Here is a 27,211-nt window from a genome sequence, read left to right as displayed (position 1 = left end):
TGAACCTGGTTTGTGTAATTCTTTTGCCCCGTATCAGCTCATCCACGGCCTCGCACACCAAGTGTTTGATTATTTGTGTCACCCCGACGAAGAATACTAACGGTTCCTGGATTATGAATTGTAAGCACAAACAACCTTCGCAGTGCTGAATGAGATGCACTTGAGGTCGTTTTTTTGCGAGATTAACCTGTTGAACAGGTTAAGCTCGCAAGTGCAAGCTCGTTCATATGTCCGTCGTCGTCGTGAACCGTTTCCCACAAAAGTTGCTCACTACCTCAAACGTGCCAAACTCATTGACTCCATTAGACTCACTCTACGCTCTAAAACCCCCGACTCCTCTCTTCCCTCTCTCATAAACCACCGTCTTTTTGACTCTTTCGTGCTCACTCATGCCATTCGTTCTTCGCCTTCTGTAGATTCCGCTCTTTCCCTTGTTCATGCCCTTGAAAAAAATTCCAATTTTTCCCACACCCACCACACGCTCAATGCACTTGCAACTGTTCTTGCCAAGGCTGGTAGATGCTCCGCGCTCAAATCCCTCATTGATGCTATCCAAGCCAACCGATTCGGCACCATTCGGATCAGCTTCATGAATCTCATGCAGTGGCATGCTTCAGCTGGGGACCTGGACACTGTCCTTCAAGTGTGGGAACAGTATACACTCGAGAGCAACCATCTCTGTACTGAATCATATAATATTGTTATGGCTCTCTATGCTCAAATGGGTAAGGACTCGCAGGCTGTACGAGTTTTTCAGGGGATGATTGATGAAGGGTCTCTGCCGAATTGCAGGAGCTTCACTATAATAATCGAGCACCTTGTGAAGTCCCGGAAGTTATCGGAAGCAATGGAGGTTTTTAATCTGTTGCCTTTGATGAGGGTGAAACGCACTTTGAAGCAGTTCTCGGTTCTGCTAGAGGGTTTTGTAGGTAGCAAATGGTTTGATGAAGTGAAAATTTTAGTTGATGAAATGCAGGTTGATGGAATACTTCCTAGTAGAGGCGTGAGTTTGTTGCTGCAGCAGATGAAAGAGAAAGGAATTCTTGAAGACAAGGAACTGCGAGGAATTTTGCCAGATGAGAGAATCAGGAGTGTAAGTTATTCTGTTGATGGTGGTGACGGAGATGATGATGAGAATGAGAATGAGGTTGAAGACGAGAATATAAATGATGCTAGTCAATGTGATCTTGTTGATGGAGTTCATTTAAAACCATGGCTGGACCCACGGGCTTTGGCAAGTGCCTTGCGGAATTGGAGTCCTGATGAGGTAGCAGCACTAGAGAGTGCAAACTTTGTGTGGACAACAGGGTTGGTCTGCAGGATGCTTAGAAATTTCAAAACACCAGAAGCTGCATGGAGTTTCTTCTGCTGGGTTGCTAATCAAAGTGGATTTACTCATGACATATACACCGTACAAAGAATCATGACCCTACTGGCACGACATGGACGTACTGACTTGGTTAATACACTCATCTCCAAGATCAGAATGGAGGGAATGAGACTACCATTCAGCACCATCAGGCTGATCATTGACTTTTATGGGATTTCAAAAAATGCTGATGCTGCTATGAAGGTTTTCAATGACGACCGAATACTTTGCGGTCCCATATCAAATCTAAACCTGATGCTTCTGTATTCGTCTCTTCTAAGAACATTGACTAAGTGTGGAAGAAACTCCGATGCCTTGGATATGCTTGATGACATGATTTTAAATGGTATTTGCCCAGATATCCAGACATTTTCAGGCCTAATGCTATACTTTTCACAGCTTGGGGACATAAAAACAGTACAAAAGCTCTTTGCAATGATTAGGCAGAGTGGTCTTGAGCCTGATGCTTATTTATTTAAGGTATTAATCCAAGGTTATTGCAAGTCAAATAGAGCTGCACTAGCATGGAGGCTCTTTGAAGACATGAAGAATTCTGGTTTAGTGCCTGACTCTGCCACCAAAGAGTTGCTAGTAAAGAGTCTCTGGAAAGAGGAGAGACGAAGAGAGGCTGCAGCAGTAGAAGAGAGTTGTGAGGAAATAAATAAGGTTCTTCCGCTTGCATTGCAGGGTCATGAATGGACTGTCAGCTCTGCAGATCTCAGAAGAGTTTATAATATTTATTCTAATTCTTTTGCTTAAAATGGGGGCTAGAGCTATCCATCGGCCTATACGATGGGTGTGAATTCCGTCGCACATGAATTCTCAGCACACATTCTTACAGGTGACAAACAATTTTTAAAAAAAGTTCGCAATTGTTTTATTTCCATAACAACAACTCCTGTCACGCATTAGTATGTATTTTTCTGCAATGTCAAGGATTGTGGTGACAGCAATTGGAATTGGGACCATAATTTAAAATCGTCAAAACGATTGTGGAGATTGTTTTAGACGGTGAGGTTGACTACAAAAGTTTAGGTTGCTGTAATAAGATTTCTAAATATTTGTTGTAGGCTAGGACGTGGGTTGATACTCAGAAGCGGGCCTTTATTCTTATGGCTACGATATCCTTCGTTGTATCCACTCAATCAAGCTCTTTGTTTAACGTGTGGAAACCTGCATTCAGTGGCAATTTTCATCTCCTTTTATTTTTCTTACGAAAGTATTTGGTTACAAATTTCAGTTATGAATAAACAAGGGATGCACTCCGGTAGTGAAAGAAAGGGTGGCGGAACAACGTTAAGAGAAACAGATACGCACGACATTTGGGTGAATCATCAATTTGATCCATGAAATATTGTTCTCTCGTCAATGGTTCTTAGAGTAAGGAAAATTACTTAAAAAGCATTAGAAATGATGTAAGTAATGCCTTAAATGTTCAAAAACTAACCTTCAAAGGTTCTTCGAATTTACTCTAATACATCAATTTTAAGAGTTAATTAATAAGTATTCAAAATTAATTAAACTATTTGTTACTTTAAAGACTGTTTAGAAGGGAAGGTAACAACTTCAGGACAAAATGGGTGATTTACTTTCAAGAGTCAATGGATGATTTTTTTTTTTTAAAGAGCTTGTGTTGCCAAGATAAACTATATTGCATAAGACTTGGCTATGTTGCATAAATGGGGAACACAAAGAATTTCAATGATATACAGGTTCGTTACTGCAACTATAATCCCATTATTTTATATTTTTTATCTCCGATTTTATCTTTAAAATTAATGTCTGACATGATTTTGAATCAGTTTTCTGTTAGAGGATGCTTATTCTAAAAGAAAGAGTGTAAACTGCAGCTAATGACATTTTTCCTTTGGTTTAGTCATGATTATCTTTTTTTATTGATTGAGAATAAAATGTGGTATTTCATTATATTAATTTTTAAATTTTAAAAAGAGGAAACATAAATAAAAATTATACATATATGGATTTTATAAGAGGTTATTATTTGAGCAAAATTTAGTAGACAGTAAATGGTAAATTATTATAAAAGGATCTTCATTAGAGATCCTTCAAGCTCTTTATGACTCATCGTAAATTTTGCATTATTAAACTACAAGAAATCAGTTTTGTTCCTTTGGTGTGAAATTGTTGGTTTCTATCCTTTTGCTTTATCCGATGTTGTTTTCAGTTCTTATAACTTCTTCCGAACTTTTCTTTCCTTAAACTTACTCTATAATTTCGTTTAATAATTCACATCTGATACTATCATTTGATATTTCATCTGATAACAATATTTGATAAGCTTTTTAGTTATTTCGAAGTCTATTTTCAGCTAAATCTTACAGCCCCTGTACATGCAATATTCCTTCTATTACTATGTTGAATCATGTGTAAATTACAGTCGCTAATAATAGTCTTGGTAAGTCTGAGCAAACCTACCCATATCGCAAGATATCAGCAAGTTTAGTTGGTGTATTGGTGTCGGCTTGCTGGCTAACATCGTGCATAGATAGAACTGGTAGGAACATTAACTGGCCGTCCAAAGCTTTGATTTGACATCACAGTACCCTATTACCAATTTTTTATATATCATGCGCATGAAGTGCATACAATTTGTCTAATATAAATATTGACGTGTCCACTGTGTCTAGGATTCGGACAGCCAAAAGGAAATATAGTTAAAGCTAATGAAACAAACAGGACCATATATTTATATTAAACCAAATGATACTTTTATTGATAAAGAACTCTTCATATCAACAACGCCGATTGCCACTGATAGTAGACTGCCTCATAACTTACATTTGATCACAACTTCACATCAATGGCTGCCTTGTTTGTTTCTCTTTCTCTCCGTGCCCAGATTCTTTATGTTGTACTCATGTTTTTCACTTGTATTGCAGCTCAATCACAACAGACCAATGGAACAAACTTTTCATGCCCTTCCGATTCACCTCCTTCGTGTGAAACCTATGTGACATACATAACCCAGTCTCCAAATTTTTTGAGTGTGACCAGCGTATCTAATATATTTGACACGAGTCCTTTGTCAATTGCAAGAGCCAGCAACATAGAGAATGAGGAAGACAAGTTGATTCCAGGCCAAGTCTTGCTGATACCAGTAACCTGTGGTTGCACTGGAAACCGCTCTTTCGCCAATATCTCCTATGAAATCAACCCAGGCGATAGCTTCTACTTTGTTGCAACCACTTCATACCAGAATCTCACAAATTGGCATGTAGTGATGGATTTAAACCCCACTCTAAGTCCAAATACTTTGCCAGTAGGCATCCAAGTTGTAATTCCTTTATTTTGCAAGTGTCCTTCAAAGAACCAGCTTGACAGAGGGATAAAGTACCTGATCACTCACGTGTGGCAGCCCAATGACAATGTTTCCCTCGTAAGCAACAAGTTTGGTGCATCACCAGAGGACATATTAAGTGAAAACAACTATGGTCAAAACTTCACTGCCGCAAACAACCTTCCAGTTTTGATCCCAGTTACACGCTTGCCAGATCTTATTCAATCTCCTTCAGATGGAAGAAAACACAGAATTGGTCTTCCAGTTATAATTGGTATCAGTCTGGGATGCACACTACTGGTTGTGGTTTCAGCAATATTACTGGTGTATGTATATTTTCTGAAAATGAAGAGTTTGAATAGGAGTGCCTCATCAGCTGAAACTGTAGATAAACTACTTTCTGGAGTTTCATGCTACGTAAGTAAGCCTACCATGTATGAAACTGGTGCAATCTTGGAAGCTACCATGAACCTCAGTGAGCAGTGCAAGATTGGGGAATCAGTGTACAAGGCTAACATAGAGGGTAAGGTTTTAGCAATAAAAAGATTCAAGGAAGATGTCACGGAGGAGCTGAAAATTCTGCAGAAGGTGAGTCATGGAAATCTGGTGAAACTAATGGGTGTCTCATCAGACAATGATGGAAATTGTTTTGTGGTTTATGAATATGCAGAAAATAGGTCTCTTGATGACTGGCTTTTCGCCAAGTCTTGTTCAGAGACATCAAACTCAAGGACCACGCTTACATGGTGCCAGAGGATAAGCATAGCAGTGGATGTTGCAATGGGTCTGCAGTACATGCATGAACATGCTTATCCAAGAATAGTCCACAGGGACATCACCAGCAGTAATATCCTTCTTGACTCTAACTTCAAGGCCAAGATAGCAAATTTTTCCATGGCCAGAACTTTTACCAACCCCATGATGTCAAAAATAGATGTATTTGCTTTTGGGGTGGTTCTGATAGAATTACTTACCGGCAAGAAAGCCATGACAACCAAAGATAAGGGTGATGTTGTTATGCTGTGGAAGGACATTTGGAAGATCTTTGATCAAGAAGAGAATAGAGAGGAGAGGCTCAGAAAATGGATGGATCCTAAGTTAGATAATTATTATCCTATTGATTATGCTCTCAGCTTGGCCTCCTTGGCAGTGAATTGTACTGCAGACAAGTCTTTGTCCAGACCAACCATAGCAGAAATTGTACTTAGTCTCTCCCTTCTCACTCAACCATCTTCCTCTACACTGGAGAGATCCTTGACTTCTTCTAGATTAGATATAGAAGCTACTCAAATTGTCACTTCCATCGCAGCTCGTTGATTGAGTAAAGCCAATCCAGTTTTTCAAATCCAAGATGGTATTGTTTTTTACATAATGATTTCACCTTAGTCAATAATGATGAACTTGGTTTACGGGGAGTGTTCAACATTTAGTTTTTCCGTCCCTGTTGTTCTTTAATGTTTGAGGTAGAGTTGGCAAACGAATAGCAATTGCAGCTCACCTCAGACTAAATTTTCTTGCTTCTATACTTTTTTTGATGACAATTGAAACTGAATCAAACAATGGAGTTGTTTATTGCATTGTCAAACAAATTCAATAAGTTTAAAGTATATGTTTCTGTCTTTGCATTAAGCTCATATTTCATACTCAAATCATAATATTGCAGAGACAGAATAATCTATTCATCCATTCTTTTTGTTTTTGGTCACGAGGTTGGGCATAAGACCCAATTGAGAATGTTGAAACTTGGAGAGGATTAGCATTAGCAAGAAGACCTTAAAAGGCTTTTACATGCAATAGAGATACTGATAAATTAAAATGGTGGTTGCCTTTTTGGCTAATCTTAAAACAGTTAGCTAGACAATTGAGAATTTTTAGATAGACAGTATATATCTTAAGCATGTCATAGTTGATTTATGTAATAAAAATGTACTTCTTAGGAACAGATGCATTTTTACTTATATGATGCATGAAGTGACGAAGCAAATTGGTGTAATACAATAATATGGCCCTAGGTTTACAATATCTTATAGACAGCCCCAAAGAATGCAGCTAGCTCTACCCTTAGATGCTGCTGCTGCAAGTCAACCAGTTATTCATGTAACAGGAAGGCCGTTTTAAAATGAATAATATATGTATATATAGTATAAAATAGAAGCTTCCTTGTTGCTCCAATCATTGACGGAGCTACCTAACTTTAGTGGGGAAAAAAAAACTAGTACCAACAATGGGAATCGGTGAAAGTTGTGGGTCATGTCTCTATGGGAATCTTGGGTAGACATTACTGCTCATACCTACTTGTCTGTGACAGTTCTGCACCTCAAAGCTGCTGCAGAGAAGGTTTTGAATATATATATATATATATATATATATATATATATATATATATATAAAACTAAAAAGCTCAAGCAAATTTAAAGTTGACTAAAAAAAGTAAAAAATTTAAGAATCTATAATTAATTTATATATTTTGTATAAAACTAATAAGTTATATATAAAGGGATAATTATAAAATTTGAATATCAAATAAAATAAATATCCAGTTATTAGAAAAGCAGAAATATTTTAACCTTGCATTGATATGAAATTGAAAACAATATGAAATAGACAATAACTAAAGAGATGTAAAAACTGATCGAGTCGAGATCAAACAAAGTGGATTAGAAAGCTTTCGAAATTTTTTTTCCTTAATAGGAGTGAGTGATTGTCTTCCGAAAAGAGTTTTCGAAATTGATTTAATTTGTTCCGAAAAATAAAATCCAGAATAATGAAGAAGATGGGATGCAAGATACAAGTCTTATAAGACTTGTATCTGTAACATCCCGATTATATAATAATAAATATTACATAATAAAGACGTCAACATTCCAATAAAGAGAACAGTTGGATCATGACGTGTAATTAAAGTACGAAATTACAGTCATCCAAAATAAAAGAAACGGAAATTTAAACTTAAACAGTTTACAGATTGGAACACTACCCGTGTTCAGATAGGAATTCCTAAGAAGACTACTCCGCAACCTCAGTATTCTCCAGCTCTTGCTCCAAAGTGATCTTTTCAACAACGTCTGCTCCCATCCAAGTGGATGATCATCGCCAGAGAAACATACCCAAACAGCACACAACACAAACAATGCAAGGGTGAGCTAGATATAAAAAGCATGTTATCTCCTAGCACATTTAATTCATGACATTATACATAGGTACATATACAGGAACAATTACAGCATACTCATAACCCACATTTCATAACCTCCTACGACTCATCCTTACGCCTACATAGTTCAGCTGGCACTCCCCAACACTATGTAGAGTAAGTCACAACTCATATTTACGCTCGCATAGTTCAGCTGGCACTCCCCAACACTATGCAAGGTAAACACATACGATTTATCCTTACACCTACATAGTTCAGCTGGCACTCCCCAACACTATGTAGAGTAAGTCACAACTCACATTTACGCTCGCATAGTTCAGCTGGCACTCCCCAACACTATGCAAGGTAAACACATACGATTTATCCTTACACCTACATAGTTCAGCTGGCACTCCCCAACACTATGTAGAGTAAGTCATACCTCATATTTGCACTCGCATAGTTCAGCTGGCACTCCCCAACACTATGCAAGGTAAACACACACGATTCATCTTGACACTCGCATAGTTCAGCTGGCACTCCCCAACACTATGCAAGGTAAACACACCCCAAATCACCACCATGTCTCCTTTTCCTGAGGATCATGGAATTACGTCCACCACCATGTATCCCCTCATTGAGTGCATAGTGTTGGGGAGTGCCAGCTGAACTATGCGAGTGTCAAGATGAATCGTGTGTGTTTACCTTGCATAGTGTTGGGGAGTGCCAGCTGAACTATGCGAGTGCAAATATGAGGTATGACTTACTCTACATAGTGTTGGGGAGTGCCAGCTGAACTATGTAGGTGTAAGGATAAATCGTATGTGTTTACCTTGCATAGTGTTGGGGAGTGCCAGCTGAACTATGCGAGCGTAAATGTGAGTTGTGACTTACTCTACATAGTGTTGGGGAGTGCCAGCTGAACTATGTAGGTGTAAGGATAAATCGTATGTGTTTACCTTGCATAGTGTTGGGGAGTGCCAGCTGAACTATGCGAGCGTAAATATGAGTTGTGACTTACTCTACATAGTGTTGGGGAGTGCCAGCTGAACTATGTAGGCGTAAGGATGAGTCGTAGGAGGTTATGAAATGTGGGTTATGAGTATGCTGTAATTGTTCCTGTATATGTACCTATGTATAATGTCATGAATTAAATGTGCTAGGAGATAACATGCTTTTTATATCTAGCTCACCCTTGCATTGTTTGTGTTGTGTGCTGTTTGGGTATGTTTCTCTGGCGATGATCATCCACTTGGATGGGAGCAGACGTTGTTGAAAAGATCACTTTGGAGCAAGAGCTGGAGAATACTGAGGTTGCGGAGTAGTCTTCTTAGGAATTCCTATCTGAACACGGGTAGTGTTCCAATCTGTAAACTGTTTAAGTTTAAATTTCCGTTTCTTTTATTTTGGATGACTGTAATTTCGTACTTTAATTACACGTCATGATCCAACTGTTCTCTTTATTGGAATGTTGACGTCTTTATTATGTAATATTTATTATTATATAATCGGGATGTTACAGATACAAGTCTTATAAGACTTGTATCTTGCATCCCATCTTCTTCATTATTCTGGATTTTATTTTTCGGAACAAATTAAATCAATTTCGAAAACTCTTTTCGGAAGACAATCACTCACTCCTATTAAGGAAAAAAAATTTCGAAAGCTTTCTAATCCACTTTGTTTGATCTCGACTCGATCAGTTTTTACATCTCTTTAGTTATTGTCTATTTCATATTGTTTTCAATTTCATATCAATGCAAGGTTAAAATATTTCTGCTTTTCTAATAACTGGATATTTATTTTATTTGATATTCAAATTTTATAATTATCCCTTTATATATAACTTATTAGTTTTATACAAAATATATAAATTAATTATAGATTCTTAAATTTTTTACTTTTTTTAGTCAACTTTAAATTTGCTTGAGCTTTTTAGTTTATATATATATATATATATATATATATATATATATATATATATATATATATATATATATATATATATTCAAAACCTTCTCTGCGGCAGCTTTGAGGTGCAGAACTGTCACAGACAAGTAGGTATGAGCAGTAATGTCTACCCAAGATTCCCATAGAGACATGACCCACAACTTTCACCGATTCCCATTGTTGGTACTAGTTTTTTTTTCCCCACTAAAGTTAGGTAGCTCCGTCAATGATTGGAGCAACAAGGAAGCTTCTATTTTATACTATATATACATATATTATTCATTTTAAAACGGCCTTCCTGTTACATGAATAACTGGTTGACTTGCAGCAGCAGCATCTAAGGGTAGAGCTAGCTGCATTCTTTGGGGCTGTCTATAAGATATTGTAAACCTAGGGCCATATTATTGTATTACACCAATTTGCTTCGTCACTTCATGCATCATATAAGTAAAAATGCATCTGTTCCTAAGAAGTACATTTTTATTACATAAATCAACTATGACATGCTTAAGATATATACTGTCTATCTAAAAATTCTCAATTGTCTAGCTAACTGTTTTAAGATTAGCCAAAAAGGCAACCACCATTTTAATTTATCAGTATCTCTATTGCATGTAAAAGCCTTTTAAGGTCTTCTTGCTAATGCTAATCCTCTCCAAGTTTCAACATTCTCAATTGGGTCTTATGCCCAACCTCGTGACCAAAAACAAAAAGAATGGATGAATAGATTATTCTGTCTCTGCAATATTATGATTTGAGTATGAAATATGAGCTTAATGCAAAGACAGAAACATATACTTTAAACTTATTGAATTTGTTTGACAATGCAATAAACAACTCCATTGTTTGATTCAGTTTCAATTGTCATCAAAAAAAGTATAGAAGCAAGAAAATTTAGTCTGAGGTGAGCTGCAATTGCTATTCGTTTGCCAACTCTACCTCAAACATTAAAGAACAACAGGGACGGAAAAACTAAATGTTGAACACTCCCCGTAAACCAAGTTCATCATTATTGACTAAGGTGAAATCATTATGTAAAAAACAATACCATCTTGGATTTGAAAAACTGGATTGGCTTTACTCAATCAACGAGCTGCGATGGAAGTGACAATTTGAGTAGCTTCTATATCTAATCTAGAAGAAGTCAAGGATCTCTCCAGTGTAGAGGAAGATGGTTGAGTGAGAAGGGAGAGACTAAGTACAATTTCTGCTATGGTTGGTCTGGACAAAGACTTGTCTGCAGTACAATTCACTGCCAAGGAGGCCAAGCTGAGAGCATAATCAATAGGATAATAATTATCTAACTTAGGATCCATCCATTTTCTGAGCCTCTCCTCTCTATTCTCTTCTTGATCAAAGATCTTCCAAATGTCCTTCCACAGCATAACAACATCACCCTTATCTTTGGTTGTCATGGCTTTCTTGCCGGTAAGTAATTCTATCAGAACCACCCCAAAAGCAAATACATCTATTTTTGACATCATGGGGTTGGTAAAAGTTCTGGCCATGGAAAAATTTGCTATCTTGGCCTTGAAGTTAGAGTCAAGAAGGATATTACTGCTGGTGATGTCCCTGTGGACTATTCTTGGATAAGCATGTTCATGCATGTACTGCAGACCCATTGCAACATCCACTGCTATGCTTATCCTCTGGCACCATGTAAGCGTGGTCCTTGAGTTTGATGTCTCTGAACAAGACTTGGCGAAAAGCCAGTCATCAAGAGACCTATTTTCTGCATATTCATAAACCACAAAACAATTTCCATCATTGTCTGATGAGACACCCATTAGTTTCACCAGATTTCCATGACTCACCTTCTGCAGAATTTTCAGCTCCTCCGTGACATCTTCCTTGAATCTTTTTATTGCTAAAACCTTACCCTCTATGTTAGCCTTGTACACTGATTCCCCAATCTTGCACTGCTCACTGAGGTTCATGGTAGCTTCCAAGATTGCACCAGTTTCATACATGGTAGGCTTACTTACGTAGCATGAAACTCCAGAAAGTAGTTTATCTACAGTTTCAGCTGATGAGGCACTCCTATTCAAACTCTTCATTTTCAGAAAATATACATACACCAGTAATATTGCTGAAACCACAACCAGTAGTGTGCATCCCAGACTGATACCAATTATAACTGGAAGACCAATTCTGTGTTTTCTTCCATCTGAAGGAGATTGAATAAGATCTGGCAAGCGTGTAACTGGGATCAAAACTGGAAGGTTGTTTGCGGCAGTGAAGTTTTGACCATAGTTGTTTTCACTTAATATGTCCTCTGGTGATGCACCAAACTTGTTGCTTACGAGGGAAACATTGTCATTGGGCTGCCACACGTGAGTGATCAGGTACTTTATCCCTCTGTCAAGCTGGTTCTTTGAAGGACACTTGCAAAATAAAGGAATTACAACTTGGATGCCTACTGGCAAAGTATTTGGACTTAGAGTGGGGTTTAAATCCATCACTACATGCCAATTTGTGAGATTCTGGTATGAAGTGGTTGCAACAAAGTAGAAGCTATCGCCTGGGTTGATTTCATAGGAGATATTGGCGAAAGAGCGGTTTCCAGTGCAACCACAGGTTACTGGTATCAGCAAGACTTGGCCTGGAATCAACTTGTCTTCCTCATTCTCTATGTTGCTGGCTCTTGCAATTGACAAAGGACTCGTGTCAAATATATTAGATACGCTGGTCACACTCAAAAAATTTGGAGACTGGGTTATGTATGTCACATAGGTTTCACACGAAGGAGGTGAATCGGAAGGGCATGAAAAGTTTGTTCCATTGGTCTGTTGTGATTGAGCTGCAATACAAGTGAAAAACATGAGTACAACATAAAGAATCTGGGCACGGAGAGAAAGAGAAACAAACAAGGCAGCCATTGATGTGAAGTTGTGATCAAATGTAAGTTATGAGGCAGTCTACTATCAGTGGCAATCGGCGTTGTTGATATGAAGAGTTCTTTATCAATAAAAGTATCATTTGGTTTAATATAAATATATGGTCCTGTTTGTTTCATTAGCTTTAACTATATTTCCTTTTGGCTGTCCGAATCCTAGACACAGTGGACACGTCAATATTTATATTAGACAAATTGTATGCACTTCATGCGCATGATATATAAAAAATTGGTAATAGGGTACTGTGATGTCAAATCAAAGCTTTGGACGGCCAGTTAATGTTCCTACCAGTTCTATCTATGCACGATGTTAGCCAGCAAGCCGACACCAATACACCAACTAAACTTGCTGATATCTTGCGATATGGGTAGGTTTGCTCAGACTTACCAAGACCATTATTAGCGACTGTAATTTACACATGATTCAACATAGTAATAGAAGGAATATTGCATGTACAGGGGCTGTAAGATTTAACTGAAAATAGACTTCGAAATAACTAAAAAGCTTATCAAATATTGTTATCAGATGAAATATCAAATGATAGTATCAGATGTGAATTATTAAACGAAATTATAGAGTAAGTTTAAGGAAAGAAAAGTTCGGAAGAAGTTATAAGAACTGAAAACAACATCGGATAAAGCAAAAGGATAGAAACCAACAATTTCACACCAAAGGAACAAAACTGATTTCTTGTAGTTTAATAATGCAAAATTTACGATGAGTCATAAAGAGCTTGAAGGATCTCTAATGAAGATCCTTTTATAATAATTTACCATTTACTGTCTACTAAATTTTGCTCAAATAATAACCTCTTATAAAATCCATATATGTATAATTTTTATTTATGTTTCCTCTTTTTAAAATTTAAAAATTAATATAATGAAATACCACATTTTATTCTCAATCAATAAAAAAAGATAATCATGACTAAACCAAAGGAAAAATGTCATTAGCTGCAGTTTACACTCTTTCTTTTAGAATAAGCATCCTCTAACAGAAAACTGATTCAAAATCATGTCAGACATTAATTTTAAAGATAAAATCGGAGATAAAAAATATAAAATAATGGGATTATAGTTGCAGTAACGAACCTGTATATCATTGAAATTCTTTGTGTCACGCCCCATTAATTATTCTGCTTAGTCACCTCCCTGCTTCCATTAATACGTGTGACACGTGTTCTGTGCCATTAAAGAAGCACACGCCCTCACTCTGCATGCCACCGCCAGGTGTCAAATTGGAAGGTTCTGAGTTTGATAGTGGAAGCCAAGTGGCAGCGCAGGAGAGAATGTCCGTTTGACTTGGGAAGAGAAACTAATTTTCTGAAACACTCTTCCCTTCTCTGCGTGCTCTTTCATCTTCCTCAGAAAACCAAACCCTCATTTTTCTCCTCCTTCTCTCTAGAACTCTCCGTCTTCCCTCTTCTGCAACTCACCCTCCTTTTCTCCGTTCACGTTTCAGCACCGTGATAATCAGCACTGCACCGTGAGCTTTCCATCAAACCGATTGGTTTTGGATTCTGAAACGGGTAAGTTTCACGTCCTCAACCACTCTTCATTTTCCACATGCAAGCTCGTTTTAAATCTGCATGCACCTTCTCTGAACCAGTATTGGTTTTCTGAATTTTTAGTTGAAGAGTTTTTGGGTTTTTGAACGAAAAAGGGTAGAAGAGTTGATACTGGGATCTGGTTTTCTTTTAAAGAACGAAAGCACGTTTCCAATCCAGGTAAGGGAAGCTTGTTAGAATTTAATTCACATGATCTCTGTACTGCATGCGCGTTACGTAATGTTTGAAAGTATGATTTATGATATTTGACTTTGGAGTTTAGGATTATGATTCTGAGATGATATATGAAAATGTTGCATGTATGTACTGGGAATTATATGCTGAGTGTATGAATGGTCTGTGACGTTGTACGTGGATGATTTTGATATTTGAATGTTAGTATATGATGTTGATTAAAAGCATGAGAAGTATGGAAAAATACTATGTTAAGATTGATTTAATGCATGAAAGTTTATACTGGAAAATGAGTTACTGTAAAAGAAGAATTATATGAAAAGTGCATGAATTTGAACGTTCGTATTGATACGGTCATTGACCGTTCGGTATTATCAGTAAATTCTTGTATTAGTCGGACCCTTTCATTTGGAAAGGACTCCCTTTGAGAACGAACGCCCTCTAATATATTTTTACGTTGTGCTTTCGGCCAGACGTAAACATCACGAGTGTTGTGTGAGAATTGAGAATTTTGATAATATCCCCGTGAACTTTTAGTCAAATTATTGAAACATAAACTTTAAATATCTCATCTTATATAAATCCCAATTTCTATGATTTTGAATTCAGCCAAGAGTCTCGATCTAAAAAACGTACGTCCTAAGTGGCGTTCGGTCTTAGACCGAACGTTCGTTCAAAAAGGCAAACGATTAGTAGCGCTCTTTCTTTTGTCGAGCGTTCGTCTTTGGTGGCGTTCGACCTTATGTCGAACGTCCGTTCTTGATAGCGTTCGTTCTTATGTCGAGCGTTCGCCTGTGGTAGCGTTCGACCTTATGTCGAGCGTCCGTTCGTGATAGCGCTCGTTCTTTTGTCGAGCGTTTGTATTTGATAGTGTTCGACCCTTGTCGAGCGTACATCCTTAATAGCGTTCGTCTTCTGTCGAGCGTTGGTCTTTAAATAGCGTTCGTTCTGATCTTAAATAGCGTTCGTCCAAACAGTGAAATAACGTTCGTCTTTTTATGGAAGTGTAATTAAGAATGAAAATGTGATGTTGAGGGAAGTATAAATTGTGCGAACCATATATGATATGATATTATGATTTTGGAATTTGAACGAGCGTTCCAGGGTGGAACGACTCTTGACTGGATATTGATATTTGTAGTATGAACGTGGTAAGCTTAGATGGTGATCCATCCTGATATTCCGTGAGTGCTCGTTCTCAAGTAGAGAGGAGTAGGTCATGCGTGGGAATGGCAGGAGGTCTAGACCATAACTGTAACTTGGCAAAAAGACTAACCTCAGGTGGATACTGATGAGCATTCCAGTTACCCCACCTGAGTGCATGGACGCCTTAGCTACACAGGTTTCATACAGTCCGGACAGTCTGTCTAGTATCAGGAAGTTTGATTTGAGTTAATGTATGTATTGGATGCATGTGTTGTGATGTATTTGATATGATTGATAAGTATAAATTGTATGTTTGACTTGAATTAAATTCAATAAGCTTACCCTTGCATTTCCTTCGTGTTGTCTTGTCTATGTATATCCGTCTTGTCAAATGCAATGATCATCCGTGTGGATGTGAGCAGAGGGAGATGCGTCTCTGGAGCAAACTCTTGAAGAGGAACTCGTCACTGAAGAAAATTTAGTAGAAGTTGAGGTGAAGGCCGAACAGTGAGGCGTTCGGTTATTTAGTTAGTTTGATTAGAGTAGCGAGCGTCTGTGAGCGAGCGCTCTTTTGTTGCTGTATATATATATTGGAACGTTCGGTCAATTCTTGTAAACCGTTCGTCCTCCTTGTTTTGTAAACGCTCGTTGTTTTAAATGAAAGGCCGTTCGGCCATTTATTCAATCTGCTTACTGTATTATTAAACTGTTTTGCCATATTGATTAATGTGATTATTCTAAGTATATAGTTGATGACTGTATATTTCTGGGATGTTACATTATTGGTATCAGAGCAGTTTTGTTCTCTTAAGGACGCTGTAGGTTATGAGTGCATTGCATTTTGCTGTGTGTTTTTTTAATGTTTAATGAGTTACTGTTTTAACTCTTAGACATGACTAACGTTCGTTTTCTCTGATCCAGAAAACGATGGCGCCTAGATTACCTCCTCCCCCACAACCAAACGAGTCTGATGCACCTAATCACACTAGGTTGTTGGAGACAGTGATTGAGAGGCTGCAACAGCAAAATACTACCCTCATGGAGCAGAACGCTGCTGCTCTACAGAGTTTGGAGGCCGCACGCGCCAACTCTGAAGCCACTCAAAGACAATTGATGGAATTAATTGCCGCCACCAGAGGCACGCCAGGAGCGTCCTCTTCCAATGCTGTTCATCATACTGAATGGAGTTTAGAGAGCTTTCTTCAACACCATCCGGCCAAGTTTAGTGGGAAGGGCCTTCCGGATGAGGCAGACCAGTGGCTGCAGGATATGGAACGAATTTACAATGCTAAAAGATGTCCAGATGAGAATCGCTTGGCTTTCACGGAGTATTTGCTTACTGGAGAAGCAAGCCACTGGTGGGCGAGCGCTAAGGCTATACTGACGGACGCTCAACGTCCTATTACCTGGGAAGTGTTCAGAGGGAAGTTCTATGAAGAATACTTTCCAGATAGCGTTCGTTTTGCTAAAGAGGTGGAATTTCTTCAACTGGTACAGGGAGGGATGTCGGTTTCAGAATATACAAACAAGTTCAAACATCTAGTGAGGTTCTATACAATGGCTACTAGTGAAGAGTGGCAGTGTAGGAAGTTTGAAAACGGGCTGAGAAGTGATCTCAAGGTGTTGATCTCTAGCTTGTGCATTCGGACGTTTCCAGCCATGGTGGAGAGGGCTAAAGTATTAGAGAAAAATATGGCTGAGGCGGAACAACAGAAGAAGCAACAAGTATCAAGAGGACCAGTTCTGACAAGGACCAATTTGAATCGTAACAGGACCCCGTACGCTCGTCCAGCTCAGTCAAGTGGTTCACAAGCTATGGTAGTTGCTGGACAGTCAAACCAACAGGGGCCGGTTAGATGTTTTCAGTGTGGAGGACCTCATTTCAGATCATCATGCCCGCAATTGGTTGGAGGAAAGTATTGTAATCGGTGTAGAAGAACTGGACATCTAGAGAGTGAATGCAATATGGGTGGACGTGCAGTGATGAGGCCACCCAACACTGGAAGAAATCAGACTAGAGGTGGTGGACGAGCCCAAGCTGTTGGGCGTGTTTATGCGATCACTGGTGCAGAAGCAGCGAGCTCAGGTACGCTCGTCACTGGCACATGCTTGCTGTATGGAATAAATTGTTGTGTGTTGTTTGACTCGGGGGCGACACACTCCTTCATCTCGAAGGCGTGCGTTGATAAGTTGGGGATAGTGGAGCGCGAGATGCAGTTTGATTTGGTGGTGTCTACACCAGCTGCTGGTGAGGTGAGAACGTCTACCGTATGTGTTAGATGTCCTCTTGAGATTGAAGGGCGTAGGTATAAGGTGAACCTCATATGTTTGCCTCTCAAGGACTTAGAAGTGATTCTGGGGATGGATTGGCTTACTACCAATCACATACTCATTGATTGTGGAGCAAAGGAATTGATTTTTCCTGAAGAATATGAAGAGAAGTTGGGTGTGACACTCGGCCAGTGGAAAGAAGATATAATGGAAGGAGCCAGTTGCTTTTTGATCATGACTCACGTGGATAATGAATCTGAAGGTTCTGAACGAACGCAGTCTAATTGGAGAGAAGCAAGTTCAGTAGTAGGTGAATATCTAGACGTTTTCCCTGATGAGGTGCCTGGATTACCACCCGTTCGTGAAGTTGAGTTTACAATTGATCTGGTAACAACCGCAGCTCCCATATCCGTTCAACCATACAGGATGGCACCTGCTGAATTGGTTGAACTTAAGAAGCAAATTGAAGAATTGATGGACAAGAAGTTCATCCGTCCAAGTGTGTCACCTTGGGGAGCGCCTGTACTGTTAGTAAAGAAAAAGGATGGCAGCTCACGGCTATGTATTGACTATCGTCAATTGAATAAGCTGACCATCAAGAACAAATACCCACTGCCTCGCATTGACGACCTGTTGGATCAATTGCATGGAGCGAACGTCTTCTCAAAGATAGATTTGAGATCAGGCTATCACCAAATTCGGGTTAAGGAGGGAGACATTCAGAAGACAGCCTTTCGTTCACGTTATGGACATTATGAGTACGTGGTCATGCCGTTCGGTGTGACGAACGCTCCTGCAGTTTTCATGGACTACATGAACCGCATCTTCAGGCCATATTTAGACAAGTTTGTAGTGGTGTTTATTGATGATATTCTCATCTACTCCAAGAGCTGTGAAGAACATGAAGAGCACTTGAGATTAGTACTTGGAGTGTTGAGGGAAAAAGAACTGTATGCTAAGCTATCTAAATGTGAATTCTGGATGAAGGAAGTACAGTTCTTGGGACACGTTGTGTCAGCTGGTGGAATTTCAGTTGATCCTGCTAAAGTGCGAGCGGTCTTAGAGTGGGAAAGCCCACGTTCGGTCACGGAAGTGAGGAGTTTTGTTGGACTGGCGGGCTACTACAGGCGTTTCATAGAAGGGTTCTCTAAGATAGTAGCACCGTTAACACAGCTGACCAGGAAGGATCATCCGTTTGCTTGGACCGATAGGTGTGAATCCAGCTTCCAAGAGTTGAAACAGAAGCTGACGAGCGCTCCAGTTTTGGTGATTCCGGACACTGCCAAACCATTTGAAGTATACTGTGATGCATCTCACCAAGGTTTGGGGTGCGTTCTCATGCAAGAGAAGAAGGCAGTGGCTTACGCCTCTCGGCAATTGAAGATACATGAGAGGAATTATCCAACACACGACCTAGAGCTGGCAGCGGTCGTTTTTGCCTTGAAGATTTGGAGACATTACTTGTATGGATCCGTTTTCCAAGTCTTCAGTGATCATAAGAGTCTTAAGTATCTCTTTGATCAAAAAGAGTTGAATATGAGGCAAAGGAGGTGGCTGGAATTTCTTAAGGATTATGACTTTGAGTTGCTTTATCATCCTGGTAAAGCAAACGTAGTGGCAGACGCTCTAAGCAGAAAAGTGGTGCATGTCTCGTCCATGATGGTGCGTGAGATAAGCTTAGTGGAAAGCTTTAGGGACTTAAAGTTGCAGTTTAATATAGAACCGAACAGCATCAAATGCTGCAACCTTAAGATATCCAGTGATGTGTTTGAGCGGATCAGAATGAAGCAACTGGATGATGAGGAATTAGTGAAGATAAGAGGCGCGCTCGGCACAGATCAGGCAAAGGAGTTTAATGTTGGGACGGACGGTCTACTACGCTATATGGGTAGGACGTGCGTTCCAAATGATGGAGAATTGAAGCGAATCATCTTAGCCGAAGGTCATCACAGCCGTCTTAGCATGCACCCTGGCATGACTAAGATGTATCATGATTTAAAGCAATCGTTCTGGTGGCCAGGAATGAAGAATGATGTTGCACGTTTTGTAACATCATGTCTAACATGTCAGCGTGCTAAAGCTGAATATCAAAGACCAGGTGGACTACTTCAACCTTTGGAGATTCCAGAATGGAAGTGGGACAGCATCTCAATGGATTTTGTGACACATTTGCCTCGCACATTCAAGAATCACGATTCCATTTGGGTGATAGTGGATCGTTTAACGAAGAGTGCTCATTTTCTGCCCATTAACCTGAAGATGTCATTGACTAACTTGGCAAAGCTCTACATTAAAGAGATCGTTCGTCTACATGGAGTGCCATCCAGCATCATCTCTGACCGAGACACAAGGTTCACCTCTCGGTTTTGGCAGTCTTTGCAAAATGAACTTGGCAGCAAACTCCAAATGAGTTCAGCATACCACCCTCAAACGGACGGTCAATCCGAGAGAACGATCCAGACGTTAGAGGACTTGTTGAGGACATGCGTACTTGATCACATGGGCGTTTGGGATGAAGTCTTGCCTTTAGTTGAGTTCACCTACAACAACAGTTTCCAGTCAAGCATTGGAATGGCTCCCTTTGAAGCGCTTTACGGACGCAAATGCCGCACACCTCTTTGCTGGTTCCAAGAAGGAGAGAACATATTAACAGGACCGGAGCTTGTTCAACAAACAACTGAGAAGGTGAAATTAATTCAAGACAGATTGAGGACGTCCAGAAGCAGGCAGAAATCATACGCAGATAAGAGGAGACGACCTTTGGAGTTCAAAGCTGGTGATCACGTTTTCTTGAGGCTGCATCCAACTACTGGAGTAGGAAGAGCATTGAGATCAAAGAAATTATCTCCCAAGTTCGTAGGGCCGTACCAGATCACAAGGAAGATTGGACCAGTTGCATACGAGATGGCTTTACCTCCACAGTTGTCCAACCTTCATCCAGTGTTTCACGTCTCGCAACTTCGGAAGTACGTAGCTGATCCCTCGCACATATTGGAGCTGGAAAACATTCAACTTCGCCAAGATCGAACGTTTGAAATGAAGCCAATTCGCATTGAAGACGAACGCACCAGGCTATACAAAGGGAAGGATGTTCGTTTGGTGAAAGTGTTGTGGGACGACAAAACTGGTGATTCTACTTGGGAAGTTGAGGATGCCATGAAGGACCTATACCCTCATCTATTTCCCTGGTAAGTCTTCCATTTTCGAGGACGAAAATTTTTTTAGTTAGGGGGATTGTCACGCCCCATTAATTATTCTGCTTAGTCACCTCCCTGCTTCCATTAATACGTGTGACACGTGTTCTGTGCCATTAAAGAAGCACACGCCCTCACTCTGCATGCCACCGCCAGGTGTCAAATTGGAAGGTTCTGAGTTTGATAGTGGAAGCCAAGTGGCAGCGCAGGAGAGAATGTCCGTTTGACTTGGGAAGAGAAACTAATTTTCTGAAACACTCTTCCCTTCTCTGCGTGCTCTTTCATCTTCCTCAGAAAACCAAACCCTCATTTTTCTCCTCCTTCTCTCTAGAACTCTCCGTCTTCCCTCTTCTGCAACTCACCCTCCTTTTCTCCGTTCACGTTTCAGCACCGTGATAATCAGCACTGCACCGTGAGCTTTCCATCAAACCGATTGGTTTTGGATTCTGAAACGGGTAAGTTTCACGTCCTCAACCACTCTTCATTTTCCACATGCAAGCTCGTTTTAAATCTGCATGCACCTTCTCTGAACCAGTATTGGTTTTCTGAATTTTTAGTTGAAGAGTTTTTGGGTTTTTGAACGAAAAAGGGTAGAAGAGTTGATACTGGGATCTGGTTTTCTTTTAAAGAACGAAAGCACGTTTCCAATCCAGGTAAGGGAAGCTTGTTAGAATTTAATTCACATGATCTCTGTACTGCATGCGCGTTACGTAATGTTTGAAAGTATGATTTATGATATTTGACTTTGGAGTTTAGGATTATGATTCTGAGATGATATATGAAAATGTTGCATGTATATACTGGGAATTATATGCTGAGTGTATGAATGGTCTGTGACGTTGTACGTGGATGATTTTGATATTTGAATGTTAGTATATGATGTTGATTAAAAGCATGAGAAGTATGGAAAAATACTATGTTAAGATTGATTTAATGCATGAAAGTTTATACTGGAAAATGAGTTACTGTAAAAGAAGAATTATATGAAAAGTGCATGAATTTGAACGTTCGTATTGATACGGTCATTGACCGTTCGGTATTATCAGTAAATTCTTGTATTAGTCGGACCCTTTCATTTGGAAAGGACTCCCTTTGAGAACGAACGCCCTCTAATATATTTTTACGTTGTGCTTTCGGCCAGACGTAAACATCACGAGTGTTGTGTGAGAATTGAGAATTTTGATAATATCCCCGTGAACTTTTAGTCAAATTATTGAAACATAAACTTTAAATATCTCATCTTATATAAATCCCAATTTCTATGATTTTGAATTCAGCCAAGAGTCTCGATCTAAAAAACGTACGTCCTAAGTGGCGTTCGGTCTTAGACCGAACGTTCGTTCAAAAAGGCAAACGATTAGTAGCGCTCTTTCTTTTGTCGAGCGTTCGTCTTTGGTGGCGTTCGACCTTATGTCGAACGTCCGTTCTTGATAGCGTTCGTTCTTATGTCGAGCGTTCGCCTGTGGTAGCGTTCGACCTTATGTCGAGCGTCCGTTCGTGATAGCGCTCGTTCTTTTGTCGAGCGTTTGTATTTGATAGTGTTCGACCCTTGTCGAGCGTACATCCTTAATAGCGTTCGTCTTCTGTCGAGCGTTGGTCTTTAAATAGCGTTCGTTCTGATCTTAAATAGCGTTCGTCCAAACAGTGAAATAACGTTCGTCTTTTTATGGAAGTGTAATTAAGAATGAAAATGTGATGTTGAGGGAAGTATAAATTGTGCGAACCATATATGATATGATATTATGATTTTGGAATTTGAACGAGCGTTCCAGGGTGGAACGACTCTTGACTGGATATTGATATTTGTAGTATGAACGTGGTAAGCTTAGATGGTGATCCATCCTGATATTCCGTGAGTGCTCGTTCTCAAGTAGAGAGGAGTAGGTCATGCGTGGGAATGGCAGGAGGTCTAGACCATAACTGTAACTTGGCAAAAAGACTAACCTCAGGTGGATACTGATGAGCATTCCAGTTACCCCACCTGAGTGCATGGACGCCTTAGCTACACAGGTTTCATACAGTCCGGACAGTCTGTCTAGTATCAGGAAGTTTGATTTGAGTTAATGTATGTATTGGATGCATGTGTTGTGATGTATTTGATATGATTGATAAGTATAAATTGTATGTTTGACTTGAATTAAATTCAATAAGCTTACCCTTGCATTTCCTTCGTGTTGTCTTGTCTATGTATATCCGTCTTGTCAAATGCAATGATCATCCGTGTGGATGTGAGCAGAGGGAGATGCGTCTCTGGAGCAAACTCTTGAAGAGGAACTCGTCACTGAAGAAAATTTAGTAGAAGTTGAGGTGAAGGCCGAACAGTGAGGCGTTCGGTTATTTAGTTAGTTTGATTAGAGTAGCGAGCGTCTGTGAGCGAGCGCTCTTTTGTTGCTGTATATATATATTGGAACGTTCGGTCAATTCTTGTAAACCGTTCGTCCTCCTTGTTTTGTAAACGCTCGTTGTTTTAAATGAAAGGCCGTTCGGCCATTTATTCAATCTGCTTACTGTATTATTAAACTGTTTTGCCATATTGATTAATGTGATTATTCTAAGTATATAGTTGATGACTGTATATTTCTGGGATGTTACACTTTGTGTTCCCCATTTATGCAACATAGCCAAGTCTTATGCAATATAGTTTATCTTGGCAACACAAGCTCTTTAAAAAAAAAAAATCATCCATTGACTCTTGAAAGTAAATCACCCATTTTGTCCTGAAGTTGTTACCTTCCCTTCTAAACAGTCTTTAAAGTAACAAATAGTTTAATTAATTTTGAATACTTATTAATTAACTCTTAAAATTGATGTATTAGAGTAAATTCGAAGAACCTTTGAAGGTTAGTTTTTGAACATTTAAGGCATTACTTACATCATTTCTAATGCTTTTTAAGTAATTTTCCTTACTCTAAGAACCATTGACGAGAGAACAATATTTCATGGATCAAATTGATGATTCACCCAAATGTCGTGCGTATCTGTTTCTCTTAACGTTGTTCCGCCACCCTTTCTTTCACTACCGGAGTGCATCCCTTGTTTATTCATAACTGAAATTTGTAACCAAATACTTTCGTAAGAAAAATAAAAGGAGATGAAAATTGCCACTGAATGCAGGTTTCCACACGTTAAACAAAGAGCTTGATTGAGTGGATACAACGAAGGATATCGTAGCCATAAGAATAAAGGCCCGCTTCTGAGTATCAACCCACGTCCTAGCCTACAACAAATATTTAGAAATCTTATTACAGCAACCTAAACTTTTGTAGTCAACCTCACCGTCTAAAACAATCTCCACAATCGTTTTGACGATTTTAAATTATGGTCCCAATTCCAATTGCTGTCACCACAATCCTTGACATTGCAGAAAAATACATACTAATGCGTGACAGGAGTTGTTGTTATGGAAATAAAACAATTGCGAACTTTTTTTAAAAATTGTTTGTCACCTGTAAGAATGTGTGCTGAGAATTCATGTGCGACGGAATTCACACCCATCGTATAGGCCGATGGATAGCTCTAGCCCCCATTTTAAGCAAAAGAATTAGAATAAATATTATAAACTCTTCTGAGATCTGCAGAGCTGACAGTCCATTCATGACCCTGCAATGCAAGCGGAAGAACCTTATTTATTTCCTCACAACTCTCTTCTACTGCTGCAGCCTCTCTTCGTCTCTCCTCTTTCCAGAGACTCTTTACTAGCAACTCTTTGGTGGCAGAGTCAGGCACTAAACCAGAATTCTTCATGTCTTCAAAGAGCCTCCATGCTAGTGCAGCTCTATTTGACTTGCAATAACCTTGGATTAATACCTTAAATAAATAAGCATCAGGCTCAAGACCACTCTGCCTAATCATTGCAAAGAGCTTTTGTACTGTTTTTATGTCCCCAAGCTGTGAAAAGTATAGCATTAGGCCTGAAAATGTCTGGATATCTGGGCAAATACCATTTAAAATCATGTCATCAAGCATATCCAAGGCATCGGAGTTTCTTCCACACTTAGTCAATGTTCTTAGAAGAGACGAATACAGAAGCATCAGGTTTAGATTTGATATGGGACCGCAAAGTATTCGGTCGTCATTGAAAACCTTCATAGCAGCATCAGCATTTTTTGAAATCCCATAAAAGTCAATGATCAGCCTGATGGTGCTGAATGGTAGTCTCATTCCCTCCATTCTGATCTTGGAGATGAGTGTATTAACCAAGTCAGTACGTCCATGTCGTGCCAGTAGGGTCATGATTCTTTGTACGGTGTATATGTCATGAGTAAATCCACTTTGATTAGCAACCCAGCAGAAGAAACTCCATGCAGCTTCTGGTGTTTTGAAATTTCTAAGCATCCTGCAGACCAACCCTGTTGTCCACACAAAGTTTGCACTCTCTAGTGCTGCTACCTCATCAGGACTCCAATTCCGCAAGGCACTTGCCAAAGCCCGTGGGTCCAGCCATGGTTTTAAATGAACTCCATCAACAAGATCACATTGACTAGCATCATTTATATTCTCGTCTTCAACCTCATTCTCATTCTCATCATCATCTCCGTCACCACCATCAACAGAATAACTTACACTCCTGATTCTCTCATCTGGCAAAATTCCTCGCAGTTCCTTGTCTTCAAGAATTCCTTTCTCTTTCATCTGCTGCAGCAACAAACTCACGCCTCTACTAGGAAGTATTCCATCAACCTGCATTTCATCAACTAAAATTTTCACTTCATCAAACCATTTGCTACCTACAAAACCCTCTAGCAGAACCGAGAACTGCTTCAAAGTGCGTTTCACCCTCATCAAAGGCAACAGATTAAAAACCTCCATTGCTTCCGATAACTTCCGGGACTTCACAAGGTGCTCGATTATTATAGTGAAGCTCCTGCAATTCGGCAGAGACCCTTCATCAATCATCCCCTGAAAAACTCGTACAGCCTGCGAGTCCTTACCCATTTGAGCATAGAGAGCCATAACAATATTATATGATTCAGTACAGAGATGGTTGCTCTCGAGTGTATACTGTTCCCACACTTGAAGGACAGTGTCCAGGTCCCCAGCTGCAGCATGCCACTGCATGAGATTCATGAAGCTGATCCGAATGGTGCCGAATCGGTTGGCTTGGATAGCATCAATGAGGGATTTGAGCGCGGAGCATCTACCAGCCTTGGCAAGAACAGTTGCAAGTGCATTGAGCGTGTGGTGGGTGTGGGAAAATTTGGAATTTTTTTCAAGGGCATGAACAAGGGAAATAGCGGAATCTACAGAGGGGGAAGAACGAATGGCATGAGTGAGCACGAAAGAGTCAAAAAGACGGTGGTTTATGAGAGAGGGAAGAGAGGTGTCGGGGGTTTTAGAGCGTAGAGTGAGTTTAATGGAGTCAATGAGTTTGGCACGTTTGAGGTAGTGAGCAACTTTTGTGGGAAACGGTTCACGACGACGGACATATGAACGAGCTTGCACTTGCGAGCTTAACCTGTTCAACAGGTTAACCTCGCTAAAAAACGACCTCGAGTGCATCCTCATTCAACACTGCGAAGGTTGTTTGTGCTTACAATTCATAATCCAGGAACCGTTAGTATTTTTCGTCGGGGTGACACAAATAATCAAACACTTGGTGTGCGATGTAAGGACCGCACGTCCTTTTTAAAAGAAGAAGTGGGGAAGGGGGCGGCTGCATGTTTGAAAGAAGAGGGGCTCCACGTCCAGCAACGAAGTGGGCAGCAGCTGTGAGTGGTGGGTCTCTCCACCTTGAGTGCTCCAGCCACCACCAGGAAACCTCCATCATTACCTTCATAGTGGAAGGGGATGGTTGAGATTCGTCCAGCTAGGACCACCCAGTAGAGTGCACAGTCTTCTTTCCCTTTAAGAGAAGAACCCTTGGATTCAAAGGGGTGTTGGGTTCTGCATCTGGAGGAGTGAAAAGCTTTGCTGCAAGATCTGGGAGAGGTGAAGTGGAGATCTTCTGGAAGTTTCAAGGAGGCCTTGGTACTGCAAGTCTTGGGGGAGATAGATTCAAGATTCACAAAGGAAGTCTTCAAGAGGTAAGGGAAGCTAGATTTAATTATTTTGATTTTAGAATTATACTGTGTTTGATGAAAATCTGGGAAAGGGGAGATGAAAATGATGAATCTGGAATATGCTGCGTTTCTGCAAAATTCTGCAGAACGCGCGTTCGTCCGAACAGTTTTCGACCAAATAGTGGTCGGCCAAAATAAAGGTGCGGTAGAACC

General features: G+C 39.8%; 2 protein-coding genes and 2 pseudogenes across 7 annotated transcripts; 2 read left to right on the top strand and 2 right to left on the bottom strand.

Moving 5' to 3' along the window:
- Positions 1-2,567, top strand: LOC148199978 (pentatricopeptide repeat-containing protein At5g66631 pseudogene; annotated as a pseudogene). The gene is made up of 2 exons (XR_015785952.1): positions 1-2,210; positions 2,440-2,567. The product of XR_015785952.1 is annotated as a pentatricopeptide repeat-containing protein At5g66631 pseudogene (transcript).
- Positions 2,070-6,514, top strand: LOC148199977 (serine/threonine receptor-like kinase NFP). 2 transcript variants are annotated; one of them, XM_088113208.1, is made up of 2 exons: positions 2,070-2,210; positions 4,270-6,514. In XM_088113208.1, the coding sequence occupies exons 1-2, from the start codon at positions 2,162-2,164 to the stop codon at positions 5,982-5,984; spliced, it is 1,764 nt and encodes a 587-aa protein (XP_087969334.1). In that variant the 5' UTR covers positions 2,070-2,161; the 3' UTR covers positions 5,985-6,514. The 2 variants fall into 2 exon arrangements, with proteins under 2 accessions (XP_087969334.1, XP_087969333.1); XM_088113207.1 differs by lacking the exon at positions 2,070-2,210 and having other exon boundaries at positions 2,742-6,514.
- Positions 6,515-10,305: 3,791 nt separating this feature from the next.
- On the bottom strand, positions 10,306-24,586 carry LOC148199976 (serine/threonine receptor-like kinase NFP). 3 transcript variants are annotated; one of them, XM_088112347.1, is made up of 3 exons: positions 23,907-24,038; positions 12,480-12,550; positions 10,306-12,387 (listed from the first exon to the last, which is right to left on the bottom strand). In XM_088112347.1, exons 1-3 carry the CDS (start codon positions 23,916-23,918, stop codon positions 10,836-10,838), a joined length of 1,635 nt encoding a protein of 544 aa, XP_087968473.1. In that variant the 5' UTR covers positions 23,919-24,038; the 3' UTR covers positions 10,306-10,835. The 3 variants fall into 3 exon arrangements, with proteins under 3 accessions (XP_087968473.1, XP_087968472.1, XP_087968471.1); XM_088112346.1 differs by lacking the exon at positions 23,907-24,038 and adding an exon at positions 24,446-24,586 and having other exon boundaries at positions 10,306-12,550; XM_088112345.1 differs by lacking the exon at positions 23,907-24,038 and having other exon boundaries at positions 10,306-13,688.
- On the bottom strand, positions 24,089-26,810 carry LOC148199975 (pentatricopeptide repeat-containing protein At5g66631 pseudogene; annotated as a pseudogene). The gene is made up of 2 exons (XR_015785830.1): positions 24,446-26,810; positions 24,089-24,216 (listed from the first exon to the last, which is right to left on the bottom strand). The product of XR_015785830.1 is annotated as a pentatricopeptide repeat-containing protein At5g66631 pseudogene (transcript).
- Between the last annotated feature and the right edge of the window lie 401 nt (positions 26,811-27,211).

This window comes from Vigna umbellata, chromosome 4 (genome assembly GCF_029865625.1).
Source record: "Vigna umbellata cultivar VRB3 chromosome 4, Vumbellata_1.0, whole genome shotgun sequence".
Taxonomy (NCBI): Eukaryota; Viridiplantae; Streptophyta; class Magnoliopsida; order Fabales; family Fabaceae; genus Vigna; species Vigna umbellata.
Note: the sequence above shows the minus strand (reverse complement) of the source record. Positions and strands in the feature narration are given on the sequence as shown.